The 19634-nt window shown below is 36.8% G+C and overlaps 1 protein-coding gene across 7 annotated transcripts in view; it reads left to right on the top strand.

Annotated features, from left to right (window-relative positions):
• LOC138819708 (SUN domain-containing ossification factor) overlaps positions 1-19634 on the top strand; it is a 66132-nt gene that overhangs the window by 24652 nt on the left and 21846 nt on the right. For 5 of the 7 annotated variants that reach the window (XR_011369582.1, XM_070011234.1, XM_070011232.1 and 2 more), the window contains exons 10-15: positions 7887-7994; positions 9958-10063; positions 11861-11881; positions 12074-12129; positions 13403-13494; positions 14239-14304. Coding sequence is in view for 6 of the 7 variants with exons in the window: in XM_070011234.1 (XP_069867335.1) it covers positions 7887-7994; positions 9958-10063; positions 11861-11881; positions 12074-12129; positions 13403-13494; positions 14239-14304 (449 nt within the window). In the remaining variant the exon portion in view is untranslated. The remainder of the gene's footprint in view (positions 1-7886; positions 7995-9957; positions 10064-11860; positions 11882-12073; positions 12130-13402; positions 13495-14238; positions 14305-19634) is intronic. The other 2 variants (XM_070011236.1, XM_070011235.1) reach the window with 1 other exon arrangement.

The raw sequence follows: 19634 nt of genomic DNA, 5'->3' as shown, positions 1-19634 counted from the left end.
AGAATCACCACTATCACGTTAATTTGCTGTAATGATTGTATACACACACATGCACACACACATTTAAGGAAACCCTCCTTCACCTTAGAGATAATATTTTTTTTCCACTGTCAGTTTTACTTCTTTTGAAAGCGTGCACTGTAGGTTCAACTTGAAAATGAACTCAACTATTGAAGGGTACTATAGTCATTAGTCAGTTTATTATCAGTTAAACCACACTTTAAAAACTTCAATTTTTCGTAGGCCCTTTGTTCTGTAAGTGAATTTTAAGGAAGTAGTTATCTGAGATAAATTTCTTAGGGGATTTTTTTTTAATTTATAAAAGCCTTTGTAGTCAGTGACAGTGTAAATTTTTATATTAGCGCGCGCGCGCGCGCGCGCGCGTGTGTATGTGTGTGTGTGTATGTGTGTGTGTGTGTGTGTGTGTGTGTGTGTGTGTGTGTATTTATGCTAGTAGTCGGCTTGAACTTAGGGCCTTGTGGTCTTACTTAGATTTTTGGCTTATGATTGAGGCTCTACCTCTTTGAGTCATAACTCCAGTATTTATTTATTTATTTATTTTTATTTGCTAGTCGTGGGCCCTGAACTTTGGGCCTGGGCGCTGTGCCTCAGCTCTTCAGCTCAAGGCAAGCGTTCTACCACTTGAGCCACAGGGCCACTTCCAGCTTTTTCTGCTTATGTGGTGCTGAGGAATCGAACCCAGGGCCTCATGCATGCAAGACAAACGCTCTACCACTGAGCCACCTTCCCAGCCCCCCCCCCCTTTTTTAAAGCAAAGGCATGCTGGGATAAAGTCATAGGAAACAATCACTTTGCCTTAATTTATGGTTTGCCGATAAATTATAATAGCTACCCATTTTAATGTTTCTGTTAGGCGGTATATATTGTACATGTTTCTACTGTAGATTTTGCTTTCTGCATATTTGTGTCTACATTTTGTGATTAAAACCTTACTACATCTTTAGCTGATTTCACCTGGTTTATGTAGGTTGAACAATCCAAGGTATAGTAAGACCACATTTTTATCAGTTCTAAAAATCTGGTAAAGAGTCTATATGCTTCATCTGCTTCAGAAGTGCCTGTACCATTCTAGCCCTGTTGGCTTTTCTTTTACATTTTTAGCCTCATGTGGTTAAATCCTATAAACCATGTTGGCATTCTCATTGAAATTATATCAGTTGTCTGTCTAGGTAAAATCAGGATAGTTGACAGTTTAGGATGTTGAGTCTTCCTAGCTATTTCTTGGTTTTATTTTTACTAAGCAGCTGTTGATTGAGCTCTTCATATTAGGACATTCGTTTTTTTTTTTGTTTTTTTTTTGGGGGTCCGGTCGTGGGGCCTGAACTCTGGGCCTGGGTGCTGTCCCTCAGCTCTTCAGCTCAAGGCTAGTGCTCTACCACTTGAGCCACAGTGCCACTTCCGGCTTTTTTCTTTTTGCTTGTGTGGTGTTGAGGAATCGAACCCAGGGCCTCGAGCATGCAAGGCAAGCGCTCTACCACTGAGCCACCTTCCCAGCCCTTGTTGTCTTTTTTCTACCTATATGTTTGTTTGGATTTTTTCTGTGGTTTCATAGATGTTTAACTTCTACATGACAACTTGAGTCTGTATTTTAGAAGACATTTTAAGTTATATGTATTGTACCTAATTTTGCCATTCTATAGGTTATCCTTTCAATATCCTTATAGTGACTTTTGATGAAGGAACTTTAAAAAATATAGTTGAATTTATCTCTTATAATAGTAGTTTTTTTTAATGTCATCTCTCTCCCTTGCTTTGAAGTTAAGTTTTGAACATTTTGCACTTTATATTTAGGTTTTTATCTCATCTAGAATTGTTTCTTATATTGTGTATAGTAGGGATTCATTCTCCCTGCTGAGTTTTCCATATAGATAATTATTTATTCAGTAATTCACACTTTTCCCTATCACTTATAATGTCATAAAATTCCCTTATGTGCATAAGTTTCTCTGTTCTGTCCTCTTGGTCAATTTATCATTACCTGCCTTAACCCCACAGTTTGGTTTGCCTTTATAAATCTTAATATCTAGTAGTGTGATTTTTTTTTTTTTTTGTACTCAGGACTGACTTTGCTATTTTTCTGCCTCTGCCCTTATACACTTATACTTTTCCTTAATTTTTCAAATTTTATATGAGGATTTTGTTTGAAATTATATTGAGTCTTCAAATGACTTTTGGACATTTTCATTTCTTTTTCAGTGTTTAAGTTTTCATCTTTCTGTAAATTGTTATTATAAAGGTGATGTACAGAGTGTTATAGTTACATAAGTCAGGTAATAAGTGTATTTCTTTTTGAACAGTGCCACCCTTCTCTCACTCTTCCTGTTTTTCCCTCCTATTCCACTCCACAAGTTGTATAGTTCATTTTCAACATAGTGTCTAGCGAGTACCACTTACGCATTTGTTTACGCTTTGACAGAGTTTTCTTATCCATAAGTAAGGATATATTTTTCTTTTTTGCCTTTATAAAAGACCTATACAAATGTAGTCTTTTGTTAAGTTTATTCCATAGCAGCCTATTTTTTGTTAGTATTATAAAAACACTATTTTGTGTAGAGATGTAATTGATTTTTATATATGTATAGCTACCTTCTTATGTTCTCGAATCATTTCTCATAATTTATAAGCCGGCTTTTTATCTAGGGAATTACAGTTTTTTCTATCAGTTTATTTTGTCTTTAAATTTTTTCCAGTTCTTGCTGGACAGGAAAGTCCATGAGACTCTTATCTCTAAGAAACTAGTAAAAAAAAGCCAGAAGTGGAGCTATGACTCAAGTACTAGTAGAGCTCTAGCCTTAAGCAAACGAAGCTCAGGGACAGCACCTAGGCCCCAGGTCCAAAATTTGCAATTCTTGGCAAATTAGCAAGCACACATACTTTTAATCCCAGCTAGTCAGTAGGTTGATACTGAAACAAGATTGTGGTTTCAGGCCAGGTGAAGCAAAGCATTTATGAAACCCTCATCCTCCCCCTACCCCCACCTTATTTAAAAACGAAAAGTCGGTGTGGTGGCATATGCCTGTCATTCTAGGCAGTTAGGAGGCATTCAGTGTAAGACTGTATTAAAAATAATGAAAGTAAAAGGGCTGAGGGCTGGGCTCAGGCACTGAAGAGTTTTACTTGGTAAGTGCGAGGCAAGACCCTGAATTCAGACCCAGAAACACTCCCAAGAATATTCCCATTGTTACACATTGTGCCTTTTGGAATAGTATGCTGTGGAGACCTTGAAGATTATGAATGGAAGCCAGGCACCAGTGGCTCACTACTCTGAGGATCGCGGTTCAAAGCCAGCCTGGGTAGGGACGTCTGGGAAACTCTTATCTCTAATAAACCACCAGAAAACCCGAAGTGGCGTTGTAGCTCAGGTGGTAGAGTGCTAGCCTTGAGCTGAAGAGTGGTAGAGTGCTAGCCTTGAGCTGAAGAGCTGAGGGACAACGCTCAGGCCGAGTTCAAGCCCCACGACCGCAAAAAAAAAAAAAATTATGAATGGAAAGTGTCAGCAGACAGTCTTATCTCATTACTTGTTTTGAAGACAATCCTTTTAACCTTGCACCAGTAAATTTTAAAGTTTGGTACTCCTGTTAAACAGTGTGGGCCTATGAAGTATTAACTTTAAATTAGGTGTATAACCTTTAGTAAGTAATAATTTCACATACTTCAGATTTCTTAATGCTTCCAAAGAGGAGAATTACAGTGAGAAATCTCTTTAAAGTCTGTCTTTTATCTTTCTATTCATTGTTAAGATTGAGCAGTGTTTGAGATTCTCAATTTTCATGTAAATTAATATATTAAGCTTGCTATTTTCATGGTGAATTAACTTGTGTCTTAGAAGGGTCTTGACACTCTTTGTAGTAGAGGGTTTCTTCATTCTTTGTGACCAGTGCATTCCTTCACAGTTTTGTCTTGGTGGGTATTTGGGTTGTTTATGGTCTTTTGCCATGGCAAACATAACTGTTAGTAACCTTTTGCATGTACCACCTTGCCATCTATGTGTCTAATTGGGGAGATTTTAAAACTACTTCTAAAGAAATAGTTATCACTAGATTTTGTATTTATTGAGTTAGTTTTTTTGTGGTAGTTTTCCATTGTGACGATATCTGTAAAAAACTAGGATAAGTAATTTTTGTTTCTACAGTTTCAGACATTCAAACCACACTGACCTGGATCCCTTGCTTTGGACCTGGGGAAATGCAAACATGGTGGTTGGGGCAGGTGACAGGATGTCTACCTTATGGTAGACAAGAGGCAGAGATAGAGTCTGGTGATATCATGTACCCTTTAAAGGCGCACCTCCAATGGCCTACTTCTTTAGCTAGACCCAGTCTCTTAACTAGTCCTTTATATAAATTATCTGGACTGAGTCACTAGTGAAGTTAGCGCCCTCATGCCTCATGGCCTCTTAAAACCTTATCAGCTGACAGCCAGGCCTATTAGACACATGCATCTTGGGGTATGTTTTTTTTTGGGGGGGGTCCGGTTGTGGGCCTGAGCGCTGGTTCGGGCGCTGTCCCTCAGCTCTTCAGCTCAAGGCTAGCGCTCTACCACTTGAGCCACAGCACCACTTCCAGCTCTTTTCTTTTTGCTTATGTGGTGTTGAGGAATCGAACCCAGGGCCTCATGCATGCAAGGCAAGCGCTCTACCACTGAGCCACCTTCCCAACCCAATCTTAAGGTATTTTAAAATGCTGTTCCTGCTGATTAAAATCTTCACTGCTTCAGAGATATTTTCCTGTAAAAACTGATTTTTTTCGGTACCGTATCTCTCATCTTTTGTTACCCTTGTAAATTTGTCTGTTTTGGCTTTGTTGATTTTTACTTCCATAGCTATGCTTTCTCTTTCTGAAATTTCTATGTAAATTTTTAACTTTTCTGTTTTCTTTTTAAGTTTATTCTGTTGAACTTTAAGTTTTAAAATTTTTCTAACCGAAGGTGAAGATGGAGACATAAACCTGTTGTAAACCTAGTTATTCTGTAGGTGGAGATTGGTAGGATCCCGATTCTAAACCAGTCTAGGCAAAAAGTTCTGAGACCCTATCTCAACCAATAAAAGGTGGGCCGTGTGGGTATGTACCTGTCATTCCAGTTGCATGGCATACATGAATAGGAGATTCTAGGTCCAGCCTGGCCTGACATAAGCTTGAGACACTATCTCAATCAATGAATGAAGCAAAAATGGTTACCTCTGCCTAGAAAATGCAAAGCCATGAATTTAAACCACAATACACCATATGTTCCAACATATAGGTAGAAGGTTGTACATTATCCTTGGGTGGTTGTTACTGTGTTTTTGTTTTTGTTTTGCCAGTCCTGAGGCTTGAACTCAGGGCCTGGGCGCTGTTCCTGAGCTTCCAAGGCTAGCACTCTACCACTTGAGCAACAGTGCTGGCCTTTTCTGTATATGTAGTACTGAGGAATTGAACCCAGGGCTTCATGCATGCAAGGCAAGCACTCTACCACTGAGCCACCTTCCCAGCCCCAGTACATTTCCTTCTTAATTTAACTTTATCTTTTTAATTTTTGGCTAATGGTACAGAAGATAAATAATTGAGAAGTTTTTTGAAATTGGATTTAGCTTACTATTATGCAAAGTTCTCTCTCTCTCTCTTTTTTTTTTTTTGGTCAGTTGTGGGTCCTGAACTCTAGGCCTGGGTGGGTGCTGTCCCTCAGCTCTTCAGCTCAGGCTAGCACTCTTATCACTTGAGCCACAGGGCCACTTCTGGTTTTCTGGTAGTTTATTGGAGATAAGAATCTCATGGACTTTCCTTCCCCGGGCTGGCTTTTCAGCCTCAATCCTCAAGATCTCAGCCTCCTGAGTAGCTAGGATTACAGGCGTGAACCTTGGGTGCCCGGCTTCTCCTAATTTTTTATAGTGTTCTTTATTTCTGAGAAAATGAGAGTGAAGTTAACTGTGATAAAAGAAAATTACCAGGCATACTAATATAAGTTATGAGGTTTATCAGATATATACATCATTTACAATTATTTAATTATAATGAATTCAAACATATCATGTTTCTTTGCCATTCACTACGGTGTCTTCCCTACCTGCATTGTCCGAATGGTTTATTCTCACCAGCTCCTCATTCTAGCCTGGTGATAGCGGACAGCTAATAGCTCTACCCGGTTTACCGCATCCTCATTCTAGCCTGGTGATAGGTGAAGCCTAATGCAGAGCTCTACCAGGGTTAAAAAAAATGCCATGACCGAAAGCCTCCCTTAGTACTTTTGTGACACCCTATCACTCAATCAGGAAGTCCTTGATGGGCGACCATATGCTTAACTCTGTCTGAGGGATGGGGAGGGGTTCTTTTATTAAGTTAGAAGCTGTGTGTCTATTCAGGAGGTTTAAGTACAGAGCATTGCAGTTTGAAGCTTTCCTAGGCAGAAAAGTCTGCAAAAGTCCATCTTCAGAATCAGAAAAACAAAAACAGAGCTGGGGGTGTGGCTTAAGTGGTAGAGCACTAGCTGAGCAATAAGCCAAGCAAGTTTGAGGACCTGAGTTCAAACTTCAGTATTGCCAAAAAAACCCCACAAAAAACAGAGAAATCAGAATTGGCTATGTTTATTTATGACCATGTTCCTTTTGTTATATAAAATTGAAAGTGAAAATAATATCCCTTGAAATTTTGTTGTAAGGGTTGAAGGATGGATGGAAATTATCTAAGATAGTATTGTCCAGAGAGAAACATTGAACAAATGCTACCTTGGTTCCCTTCAAGAACCTTTCTCAGAAACCTAATCAGTCATTCCTACCATCTCCTGAACTTAGTTCTGTTATTCTCCATCATTAAACACTCTGTTAATTTTAATACTTTTGGTTTATTTAGTATTTGTCAATGTAAAATCTCATTTGATGTAATAGTTTATTACCTCAAATTACTAGGTGTTATGACATCTGTCCCTCAGATGTCATGTTAGGTACATCTATGCAGTTTTATTTTGGGCACATGGAACCAATCTTTCCATTTTTCCTAAGAAATATTTCTGGTGTCTTTCCCAAATCAAATATAATTTCATAGCATCTTGTTTTTAAAAATTATTTTTGTTTTATTTTGTTTTGTTTGTTTTGTCAGTGCTGAGGATTGAACCAAGGCCCTTACACATGCTAAGCATGAACTCTGTTGTGGTACTTCCAATCCCTCTAATGTCTTTTTATAAACAGCTTAATTGGAGTATAGTTGACATACAGTGTGGTTTCAAAAATTTTATAAATTTGAGAAAACCTCACCACAGTATGGATAAGGAACACACCTACCATACCCTGAGGGTTTCCTTCTACTTTGTGTGAATTCTTGTTCTCAAATCATCTTTCGATGTTAGCACACAGGCTTGTCCCTTAAATTAGTTTCATTTTCTAGATCTTTATGTAAATGAAGTATAGGTACAATTCTAGTACTAGTTTTAGTGGGCACTAGATATTTGGTTGTCTCCGTCAACCATAATTTTACTAAACGTCTGCTAAATATTTTAACTTTTTTGACTCTTCTCTTACAAACTGTGCTTTGATACAGAAAGGTACCAACTATAAGAGTATGTATTTGGAACTCTATAATTTTAAGGTAAATGTTAAAACAATGTATTGCTAAATGGAAGGCTTAATATCAGACTTTGGTCAGTTTACAGTATCACTGGCTTTTCTTTATAAAGACATTCTCCTTCCAAGAGTATACTTTGTTATTTTAAAAGCTAGATGCTTAGTAATTTTTTAAGGCATTTCCTTATTGATAACTTGGCTTAGAAAGCCTCTGTCTTTGCTAAGTTTTAGTAACACTTAATAGGTATCAAGTTTATGCAAACTTAGGTCATGTTTAATGTGAAGTCTTATTGTGGTTGGTTTATGTAAATAATTGTTTGTGTTCTTTTTGAAGGTTTGTTATTGAACTGTGTGAACCAATTCAAGTAAAGCAGCTTGATATTGCAAATTATGAATTATTTTCTTCTACTCCTAAAGACTTTCTGGTTTCTATCAGTGACAGGTAAATTCTAAAACTGCTTTCTGTCAAAGCTAGACTAAAAATTAGTGAATCACTTTTGCCTTCTGTCATTTTTTTGTGTTTTTAAAAAAAGTTTTATTGTAAAGGTGATATACAGAGGGGTTAGTCAGGTAATGAGTATATTTTCCTTTTGAAGTGTCACCTCTCCCTCATTCTCTCCTGGTTTTTCCCTTACTGACATCTCTCCCCCCAAAGTTGTGTAGTTCATTTCCAACGTTGTGTGTAGTGGGTTTCACTGCTGCATTGGTTCACCCTTTGTCCCACAGTTCCTGTGCTTCTCCTCCCCTTCCACAAACCAAACAAACTTATATACAAGAAAAACGGTGTACAGAAATCAAACACAATGACAGAAGGGAATAGACCAAAGTAAAAAGGAAAGAAGAAAAACAAGAACTGAAAACAGTATAATAAAAAAGCTGCTTATCCTAGATACTCAGGAGGCTGAGATCTGAGGATCACGGTTCAAAGCCAGTCTGGGCAGGAAAGCTATTGAGCCCTTGCAGTCCTCTCCTAAGAATATTGTTCTCACTGTGTGAATATTTAGCTACCGTTTTATTTTTTATTTCCAGTTTGTAAACAGTTGCATTGCAGGCCCCTTTTAAATCTATTTTCTTTCATTAGTTTTTAACAAATGCTCCCTTGTAAGATGAGGAAGCAGACAAAGGGAGGCTAGGTAGCTTGATTGGGCCCCATGGCCTATTAGAGAACTAAGACTTAGATTTAGCACTATGTTCATTAAGACCTTTTAATTATGCTGTATTGCTTTCCAAACATTTCTTTAAAATTTATTAAGAATATACATGTATAGTTCTTTATTTTCTGGTGTATATTTTAGTAATATATTTTAAAAAATCTTTGTATGATTAGAAAAGAAATGAACATTTTATGAGGAATTTGGAAAAGAACTATCTTCTTGAAAACCAAAGATAATCATTCTTAGCATTGTATTCCTTTATCTTTCCTATGCATGTATTTATCCTATTAAAATATGTAATTGCTTTTTACTTCTTAACTACCAACAGTGTCTTTTGCTTTAAACACACTCTTTTGACTAGGTGCTTAATATTCCTGCTTGGCGTTGTTTATTCACTTCTCAGTGCACACCTATGCGTAGCAGTGACAGATGGGCTGTGTGGTGTTGTCTTCTGCCACCAGCCATCAAGGGCTCTGTGGTGTTTCTTCCTCTGTCTGACTGTCATTACATGTGTACAGTTTAAAAATCAGTTCTTAAAACCTTTGGAGACTCCTGTTCTGCTATTAACCTTAGATTAACTTAGATATTTCTTTTAAGCTGGAATTTTTTTTTTTGGGGGGTCCGGTCGTGGGGCCTGAACTCTGGAACTGGGCGCTGTCCCTCAGCTCTTCAGCTCAAGGCTAGCGCTCTACCACTTGAGCCACAGCACCACTTCCGGCTTTTTTCTTTTTGCTTATGTGGTGCTGAGGAATCGAACCCAGGGCCTCATGCATGCAAGGCAAGCACTCTACCACTGAGCCACCTTCCCAGCCCTTAAGCTGGAATTTCTAATATGTCAAATTGACATATGCAGCTCTGACAATGAAGTATTACATGAAATTTCTTTTTAAAGGGATCAGCTATTTAGATATGTTGAATTCAGATGTGCTACATTTTCTTTTTCCTATTGCACTTCCTGCCAGTATTCATGTTCGCAGTTCATATCATCACATATACTTGGCAGTATGTGAATGGTGTACCTTCTTTCCCCAGGGTAGCCTCTTGATAACTGTCTGTTTGAAAACCTCCAGAGAGCACTCTTAATTCCCTACAAGTTGTTCTAGTCCTACTTTTGTTTTCCTTGTCTTCTATTTGTTAATAGTGTAATTTTGCAAGTTACATATAACTTGTTAATTGGAAAAAAGTATATTTAACTCAAGGCCTGCTTTATATAAACATATATAGGATATGTTTATTTTTTATATTTTCTAGATATCCCACAAGTAAATGGATTAAACTGGGTACTTTCCATGGTAGAGATGAGCGAACTGTCCAGAGTTTCCCTTTAGATGAACAGATGTATGCAAAATATGTGAAGGTAATGCTTACATGTATAGCACTGTTATATAAAGAAACATTCCTTTTATTTACACTACCCAATTAGAAATTCCCACTTGGAAATTTATATCATACCATTTACTGAAAAAGTTACTAGTTGAATTTATTGTTATTATTAGTAGTAGTAGTCGTCGTCGTCCTGATCCTGTGGCTTGAACTCAGAGCCTGGGAGCTGTCCCTGAGCCTCTCTGTGTTCAAGGCTCGTGCTGTTACCACCTAATAAGCCACAGCACCACTTTCAGCTTTTTCTGTATTGGAGATAAGAGTCTCATGGACTTTTCTGCCCATGCTGGCTTTGAAATGAAATTCTCAGATCTCAGCCTTCTTAAGTGAAAATTATAGGCATAAGCCACTGGTGCCTGGCTGAATATATTGTTTTATGAGACAAATATTTCATCATTCCTTTTGTGTTGCTGGTCACCTGGTCCAAATTTTCATTTGTGGTTCTGATAAAATTCCAAATTTGAACTCTTGTTTTTGAGTCAATGTAAAATGTATTATATAAAATGTATATTTTCTTTCTGTGGTTATTACGGTCATTGAGATCTTTTGATTTTTTTTTAGTAGAATCTTATTTTTAGATTTTTTCAGTTTTAATTTCCTTTTATTTGGCATTGTTAAATCTTTTGCCTTTTGTTTTACGTATTCAAACTTAACATTCTATTTCCAGTTACCTATTTTACCCTAATTTTTTTGAAACAGTATTTCCCATTTCTTTTACCAATTAATTAAGTTGTCACTCATCAGTTGGATTTAAACAAAATAGAAATGTTTCTAGTCTTCTCCTTTCTATCTTTAAAAAAAAATTAAAACAATAGCCACACATTAAAGTATGTTAATTGACCTTTTGGAATGCAGCAGTTCTAATGTCTATCCTTTCTTCTTTAAATGAAAGAACTTCTAGCTAATTAATTTTGTTTTCTGTGATTTTGCTGTCTCTTTAAAGCATGTATTACATTTACTTCTATAAATGGGTAAACTTGTAATACTCTTAGTTTCACTCTGAAAGTGCTAACTTGTATTTTAAAATTACAGTTTATATTTTCAATTAATGATTCAAGAAATGAGTCTAAATTGAAGAACTGTTTACTTCTGGTTCTCATTTTATAGTGATAAATGTTATACATTTGCTTGGGTTTATTTTATCCAGGAGTAACTAAACCCAAATCTATGGATTGCTTTTTGATAGCTTGCATTTTAAAAGCAAATTGACATGCATTTTCATTTTCAAGTTATACTTGAAATAGCAGAATAAATATTCTGCTATTACATACAATATTATAGAACAATAGATAACATTTCATATATATCAGCCTATATCAGTGTGTAAATGTGACCAGTGTGTATCTCTGTATGTGCATAGTAATAATGTGTACCTCTAATGTGTACATAATTACTAATACATAAATTCATCTGTAGATATACACATAATGCATATTGTAATGTTTACAGTAATGCAAGACTGAAGGTTTCTAAAGACTATTCATTGGTTTTAGAATGCTTTAATAGATAACATAAAATAACAACAATGGTTTTTAGCTACTTAAACTTTGTAAGCTTAAAGCTGATTTCTTTAGATATTTAGATTCTACCTTCTAGTTTGATAAAAATTTCACATCGTTGCTTTGGCTTCTGCAAAAAATTAAGAGTACTACAGTATTATCCATCATAATACATTGCTTTCTCTATACAGTATGATTTTAAATACTTGTTGCTTATGGCATGTTATCCAGACTTTGGAACTGATTTCTTTTTCTTTTCCTTTTTCTTGCTTCAGATGTTCATCAAGTACATAAAGGTTAGCAACCATCTCTTTTGCAATATTGAATAACAAGGCATGACATATTAATTCATTATAAAAAAAAAAGTGCAAAACTATAAGTATTGATTTGGGGGGAAATGAGGACTTTATTATTAGAATTGTTATAATGAAAAAACTGAATACAGTGATGTTCTGCTGGCTTTTCATTTCATGTCTTTTATTATTCAGGTGGAGTTGGTATCACATTTTGGATCGGAGCACTTTTGTCCATTAAGCCTTATAAGGTAATATGGAACACAGAGTACATTTACTGTTTTTTATTGTTTGTTTCTCTCCTCTTTTTGGCGGTACGAGTAGTTTCAGCCCAGCCTCATACTTTGTATGCAAGTGTTCTTCCACTTGAAGCAGACCCACAACATCTTTTGCTTTAGTTATTTTTCAGGTAGGATCTTGTTTTTGGTCTGAGCTAGCTTTGGGCCTTGACTTCTATCTTCAGCTACCCACTGACCCCAAGTCATAGACACATGCCACCACTTTCAGCTTGTGGGTTGAGATGGGATCACACACACTTTTTCCTTGGGCTGGTGGCAGAACCTTGGTCCCCTGATTTCTGCCCCTTGCATACCTAGGATTACAGGAATGAGCCTTTGTGCTCAGTGGACACTTTTAGTTGTTACTTTTTGTTTGACTGTTTTTTAAAAAATTGAAAGTGAAGAAATAATTTTCTTACAGGAAGTTAATATTACAGAAATGATTGCTTGATTTCAGTGGCTAACCTCGGTAATTCCAGCTGCTAAAGAGGCTGTGATCAAAGGATCGGGACTGAGAGCCAGTCCCGGCAGCTTAAAGGACTTAACGACAGTCCGTGAGACTGTCTGTCCAGTTACCTGGAAAAATGCCAGACTTAGCCAGTCAGCCGCTAGCCATGAGCAAGGAAACCAAGCAAGAGCGTAGCACAGTTCCTTGTTCAACCATAACATTAGCAGAAAGTTTTAAAAAATAAATTACTAAGCTTTTTTGTCTACTGAATGTGTTTGGGGAAATACCAAGATAATCTGTTAAGGAATGAGCTTTAATCTGGGCATTCTGGCTCACACCTGTAATCCTAGCAACTCAGGGTGCTGAGATCTAAGGATCATGGTTCAAAGTCAGCCAGAGCAGGAAAGTGCATGAGACTCTTATTTGAAAAACTAGAGTATAGGTGTGTCTCAGATGAGGTAGATTGCTTGCCTTGAGCGAAAAGCTCAGGGAGAGAGCCCAGACAGACCCTGAGTTCAAGACCCAGGACCAGCACAAAAATAAACAAATAACTTACGTATTTGATTTTACTTGTTGTTTTGCTGTGCTGATAATATCTAAAACCACTGATAGAAAATTTTGGTAGCTATATTTCAAAATGCCTCAATAGCCTAGTTTTTCATTTTAATGGAAGCTAAAATTTAAGAAATAGCTATTATTTTGGAGTCTAGAAACATTACCAGAGTTAATGTTCATCATACATTATGAGGAGATTAATTTTGTTTTAATGCAAATCTTTAATGGAATTGCTATGATTAGGGTATTTGGCACAAGCATGGTGGAAGAATATGAAGAAATTGCTGATTCCCAGTATCAGTCAGAACGTCAAGAACTATTTGATGAAGATTATGGTAAGTGGGTTTTAAATAGGGCTCTTGGGAATATTTTTAAATAATCTATTAGTAATCTGTTGAATACAGGCTACTTACATCAATGACTTGTCATTTTTGTTCTGTTATAATAGCCACATGGTTCTTAAACCTAATGTGATCACTTTGCAAATTAATATTATATTCCACATTTATCAGTCAGTTATTTGTAATTAGAGCTCCTCTTATAACATTAATGTTACAAATTGTGAATGTATCTCTGTTGTAGACCCAAGAACCTGTTGAATTCATCAGATGATTTGAATCAGTAGAAATGAGCATTCATTACTTTGTGTTTCCTGGGTGTAGGATTAAGCAGGTTAAGGCCTGAACCTTTGGAGGAACTCCTGTGAGCCTAGAGGCATAGAGAAAGTCGGACCCCTTCTGTTTCTGCTTTGTCAAGTCTTTACTTTAAAATACCTTACAGTGTAGCTTGAACAGTCTAAATTTTCTCGTGTCATTTTCCTAGAAAACAAGTGAAGGTGTTCACTAAGGTTTGATAAAGTATATTGAAATTTTAAACGAAAGTCCTGTAAACTTCGGTGTTGTAATTTTTTTCTTGGTTTACATCTGTTAAATGACTTTGAAATCTCATTTTCTTCTTGTGAACATGGTTTAGATGTGATCAATATTTATGTTTTAAATGTCAATTGACAGAATGTAGTATGAGCTTTTATATATGTTATTAGAACTAGCTCATAACATAATTACTTCATTTTTAAACAGATTATCCACTGGATTATAATACTGTGGAAGATAAATCTTCAAAAAATATTCTTGGTTCTGCTACAAGTGAGTATTTTGGGATTTCCTATTTCTACTACTCAAATATTTCTCAATAATTCCACTCCTAAATAGATTGTTTTGTTTTGGTATAGTTTAGGATTCTTCTACTCCCAGTGTTGAACCTAGGATAATGGCTTTTGAAGTATTTCTATAGATAAAGGCTTTGAAATATTTCTGTAGATGATGGTTTTTGAAATATTTCTGTGGAAATTACATAGGAAGTATAGATGTAAAGGAAGACGAGAGAAAAAAACACTAGTGTAATAAAAATACTTCAGCTCTTAAGTATGCAGATCATTGAGAATGTTACTTGTAGTGTAGAAGAATTTGGGAAAACGATTTTTAAAAAGGTACAGCATCAGTGATTTTCACTGATTTGAACAGTAATATAGTGATGTTAGTTTCCTGTTTAATGACAAGATATAAACTATTCCTATCTATACCAAAAACTATCACTGTAGTAATAAAGACAGTATACACCCTTTGTAAAGAAATGATTTGTGATCCCTAATGGCTCAGTTTATTGTCCTTACAAAGAAGCATGTGAGCCCAGCAGTGAGCTGGCTGTTAGCGACAGCTGGGGGGACCTTCGCTCACTGGCACATTGCTTTTTCATAGAATGTGGGTAGTTATATTTTAAAACTATTTTTAGTTATTCTTGCAGATAAAACTTATCTCGTAAAGCTTTTCTTTTTTTATATGGAGGTTAACAACTTGACAGTAAATCATAATAAATAGATGATAAGCTGCTTGTATTTTTTACTTGTTACTGAACTGAATTGCCGAACCAGTCTGAGTATGGACACTGGCGTTATAAGCTTTTTAGAACATAGTTAGGTAGATTTTTTTTTAAAGGCCATGTATATGGAGCTTTGAGTCATTTCTCTTTTCCCTCTCCTTTCCTCCCCTCTGTTCCCATTCCCTTCTTTTCCTCTCCCATAGAAGATTGTAAACTTAAGTGGAGTTTTTCTGGGATAGAAAGAAGAGGTTTAAATATTCTTTTTTTTTTTTTTTTTTTTTTTTGCGTCCAGTCATGGGGTCTGAACTCTGGGCCTGGGTGCTGTCCCTCAGCTCTTCAGCTTAAGGCTAGCACTCTACCACTTGAGCCACTGCGCCACTTCCGGTTTTTTTTCTTTTTGCTTATGTGGTGCTGGGGAATCAAACCCAGGGCCTCATGCATGCAAGGCAAGCGCTCTACCACTGAGCCACCTTCCCAGCCCCTAAATATTCTTGAAGAAGGAAAATCTTTAACTTCCATATCAGTTCAATATATTTTGTTTTACTTTATTACTAACCTTCTTACTTTAGATCTTAGCCACTACTTTTAAATAAGACTCTTTATCATCTACTTGATGATATGAAAAATTAAGTGTATTTACTACCATGTTACGTGGTTTATTTAGGAGTGGACGACATAAGTCTGGATATTTTTCTAAATCCATAGATTTGTTTTCTATTTGTTACATGATAGTCACTATTCTGCTACTTATGTAGCTTAATGCTCCCAAACTCCTCTGACAAATCACCATTTTTATGGAGTTAGAAAATAACCCCACACTAAAAGATCTCTGGCTTCTGGTGGTTATCAGAAAGGAGAGAGCACCTAACAAAGGAAATTAGTATCTTACCATAGTGTCAGATAAAGGGAAAAACCCTTTTGATATTGTAGGTCTAACTTTTCTTCTTGAAACAGGATTAAGTCCTGGAAGCCACTAAAACCTAAACATGTGTCAGTGAAGAAATTTCCTTAATTGTATTATTTACATAGAATCTTGGTTCAATCATACATTTTGGATCTTTCTCTTTTAATGTGTGTGTATCTTGGTAAACTGGTCTTTTTAAACTGGTCTCCACTTAACCTACCAGTATTACAGGTGCGGTAAGAATTTGTATTCTAAGACTGTTTGAATGGGAGGACATTAGTTGAGCTGAAGTGTGGAAACTGGGATTTAATAAGATTTCCATTTCTTGGGATTTCTGAACAATAGGCAATATAAGCTGAGTTTTCAGATTTTACTGTCTCAGGATGTACAGACATGGCCTGACACTCTCCTTGTACTCGTGTCCTAATAGTCTTCTCTGATGAGTCTGAGACCGTTCTTAAGCCTAACATTAGCCACAGCTTCCAAAGAGGAATAATTTTAAGGAGCAAGTAATAAAATATAATTGGGTCAAAGAGCTAGTCTCCGTCATGAGAATATTCAGGTTTGGCATTTCTAAATCAGCTTGAAATTGGCTTATTCAGAACCTGATTTTTTTTTTTTCCTTGTGAATGCTAGGCAAGCACTTGGCAGCCAAGTTCTACATCCCTAACTCTTGTTTGAGACATTCTTGCTTTATATATGCCAGGATAGCCCCAAACTCTCTGTTTAGCTCAGATAGCCTCAAACACACCTTCTACCTCCACCTCCTAAGCATTGGAATCACATGTAGGCACCATGACACCTAGCTTTTATTATTAATGTTCAGAATAAAATTTATTATTTTAATCTAATAGAAATCATTTTTCCTTACTGTTGAGCACAGGTTTAGTACCCCTTACTTGAAGTACTTGGAGCCAGAAATATTTCACAACTTGTATTTTGTTGTGCATATACATAATTAGATATCTTGAGGATGAGACTTGAGTGTAAACACAGTTCACTTGTTTCAAAAATAAAATATACTTATAACCCAAAGATAATTTTATAGGTTTTTTTTAATGGCCTGTGGTTTGAGTATTAGTCACCGTGGTGAAATTTTCTACTTGTGAAATGAGGTTAGCACTCAAAAAATTTCAGGTTTTTGAGCATTTTGGATTTCACATTTTTGGATTAGAGATGTTCAATCTGTAGTTAGTACTGTAGTTAGTAGAGGAAATTTATGTTTTCAGAATGCATTGCTTCTGATGAGACTTGATGATCAAAAAGCATACATACTACTTAGACATTCTTGATATTGTATCATTGATTTAAAAAGTATAAAGTATTGTCTTTTTTGTGTATATTTTTTATTGTAAAGATACTGTACAGAGGGGTTACAGTTACTAAACCATTGTTTTAAGAGAGTAGTCTTCTTAACTTGTGTACATGCTAATCTGGCAACAGTTCTACCTGATTCTCTTGCTTACATTCTTTTATACCATATTCACTCAGCTCTTTTTGTGCTTTGTCATGTGCCTTTGCCAGATGAGTGTCTGCTGTGATACTCCCACATAGCCGCCTTCTCCCTCGTTTGTTAAAATCTTCCTGTCTGCTAAAGTTAGCTGTGTACATACACATTTAAGTCCAGGTATTTTATGAAATTGTATGTGTACATACATACATACTTGGAACATACTTATGTGTACATGGGTTCTAAAAGGAAAGAAACTGCACGTGGTTATCCTTCAGAGAAAACTAGACATAAGAAGAAACAGTGTTTTGACTGGTTTCTTTTGCTGTGTTGTAGCATATGTATAACCCTTCAGCCTTAGCACCGTGGACAAGTTTGTTTTTGTGTTATAAGAGCCCAAAATGACTATATGGAAATTTTGTCCATAGAAGTATTTCATTTCTAGGGGCTGGGAAGGTGGCTCAGTGGTAGAGTACTTGCCTTGCCATGCATGAGGCCCTGGGTTTGATTCCTCAGCACCACATAAGCAAAAAGAAAAAAAGCTGGAAGTGGTGTTGGTGGCTCAAGTGGTAGAGTGCTAGCCTTGGGCTGAAGAGCTGAGGGACAGCGCCCAGGCCCAGAGTTCAGGCCCCACGACTGGTCCTCCCTCTCTCCCCCAAAAAAGCAGTATTTTATTTCTAAAGGAGTGATGTGGGATGATTAACTTACCCAACTCAGAGGAATTGACTATTCCAAGAGAAGTTATTAAATTAACATAGTTGGTGACTGTTTGAAGCCTTAAGTGGCTAACATGGTGTCAAGCGGTTACACATTTGACTGAGAGTTGAGAGTGGTCACCTAAATATCTACAATGCAGCTTTGTCTCAGAAGATAAAACAAAACGAAAAGGCTAGGTTAGTATAAACAGTGTGTGCGAACATGCACGTGGAAACTGGTTACGTAGGCTACTGGGCTGATAAGAGAAACGTGCCACATTTTGCTGTGTCACTTCCCAGCCTAGCACTCCTCTTAGATGAGATGATGGTGCACAGCAGCATTGTCAGCCTTCCTACTGTGTTATGTTCGTAGTAACTCCCCAAATCAGCTCTTACCGATTAACATGTGTTCTTGTATTCAGTTCTATAACAGGTGCCCTCAAATTTAAAATCTGAGATAAGGTCTTTGAAGCATAAGAGAGTAAATGTAGACTGTTGATTCTGAAATTTGGTACTTGTAAAGCAGTCTTCTTTGGTTGCAATATAAGTCTACTATTCATTGTGTCATGATGGTTAATTTCTAGAGAAGTACTAGTTTCCATTCCTGACTTTATATCTGTGAAGATACAGGAATTTCCATTTCTTTTCTTTCTTTTTTTTTTTGGGGGGGGGGGGGCGGGTAGGGGGTCCGGTCGTGGGGCCTGAACTCTGGGCCTGGGCGCTGTCCCTCAGCTCTTCAGCTCAAGGCTAGCGCTCTACTACTTGAGCCACAGCACCACTTCCGGCTTTTTTCTTTTTGCTTATGTGGTGCTGAGGAATTGAACCCAGGGCCTCATGCATGCAAGGCAAGCGCTCTACCACTGAGCCACCTTCCCAGCCCCATTTCTTTTATTTCATGCTAAAAATGTCTTATTTGCCTAAGTAGGAACCGGAGCTACTTCTCCATTCAGCATACCATGTTTAAGGGCAAGATAGTTAAAAGTGGCAGCTATGGATTGGAGGTGCTGCTCAAGTGATAGCTAGCCCTGCGTCCACTCCCCAGTGAGAGCTCAAGATTAGCCCCGCCCGCTGAACAGAAGGCTCTGAGTCCAGTCCCCAGTAGTGCCAAAAAAAGTTTTTAAAACGAGGCAAATACCAGACCTTTATTATTCTAATGGCAGTGTATCACTGTATTATTGTGTTTCAGATCATTGGGCACAATTGTGAGAGATCAAAGTTATGTAACTATCTACTAGTCATCACCTTTAAAAGAATACATTTCCTTCCACACAGCACATATTGACAGGTCAGGGTCACCTGACAGTGTTTAGTTTGCCTCCAACTTTTATCTTTGGTTAGATTTTCTTCCCTTCAATCTTTTTCTCCTTTCCATACCTCTGGTTTTCGTTGTGAAAGTATGATGAAAACTCTGAGTCTCTTTCAAGAAGGGAGGCTAGAAGAAACACATAATTCTGAAGAACGTTAGAGTGGAATTTCAAAGATTAATTGGTTTAGAAGCTAATTTTCTCTGAAATTACATCATATTACCAATCGGTCACCAGTTTTATA

Source organism: Dipodomys merriami, unplaced genomic scaffold (assembly GCF_024711535.1).
Source record: "Dipodomys merriami isolate MVZ:Mamm:240054 unplaced genomic scaffold, mDipMer1.0.p SCAF_81, whole genome shotgun sequence".
In the NCBI taxonomy this organism is placed as follows: domain Eukaryota; kingdom Metazoa; phylum Chordata; class Mammalia; order Rodentia; family Heteromyidae; genus Dipodomys; species Dipodomys merriami.
The sequence above is the reverse complement of the archived record's forward strand: the minus strand, read 5'-3'. Positions and strand labels throughout refer to the sequence as shown.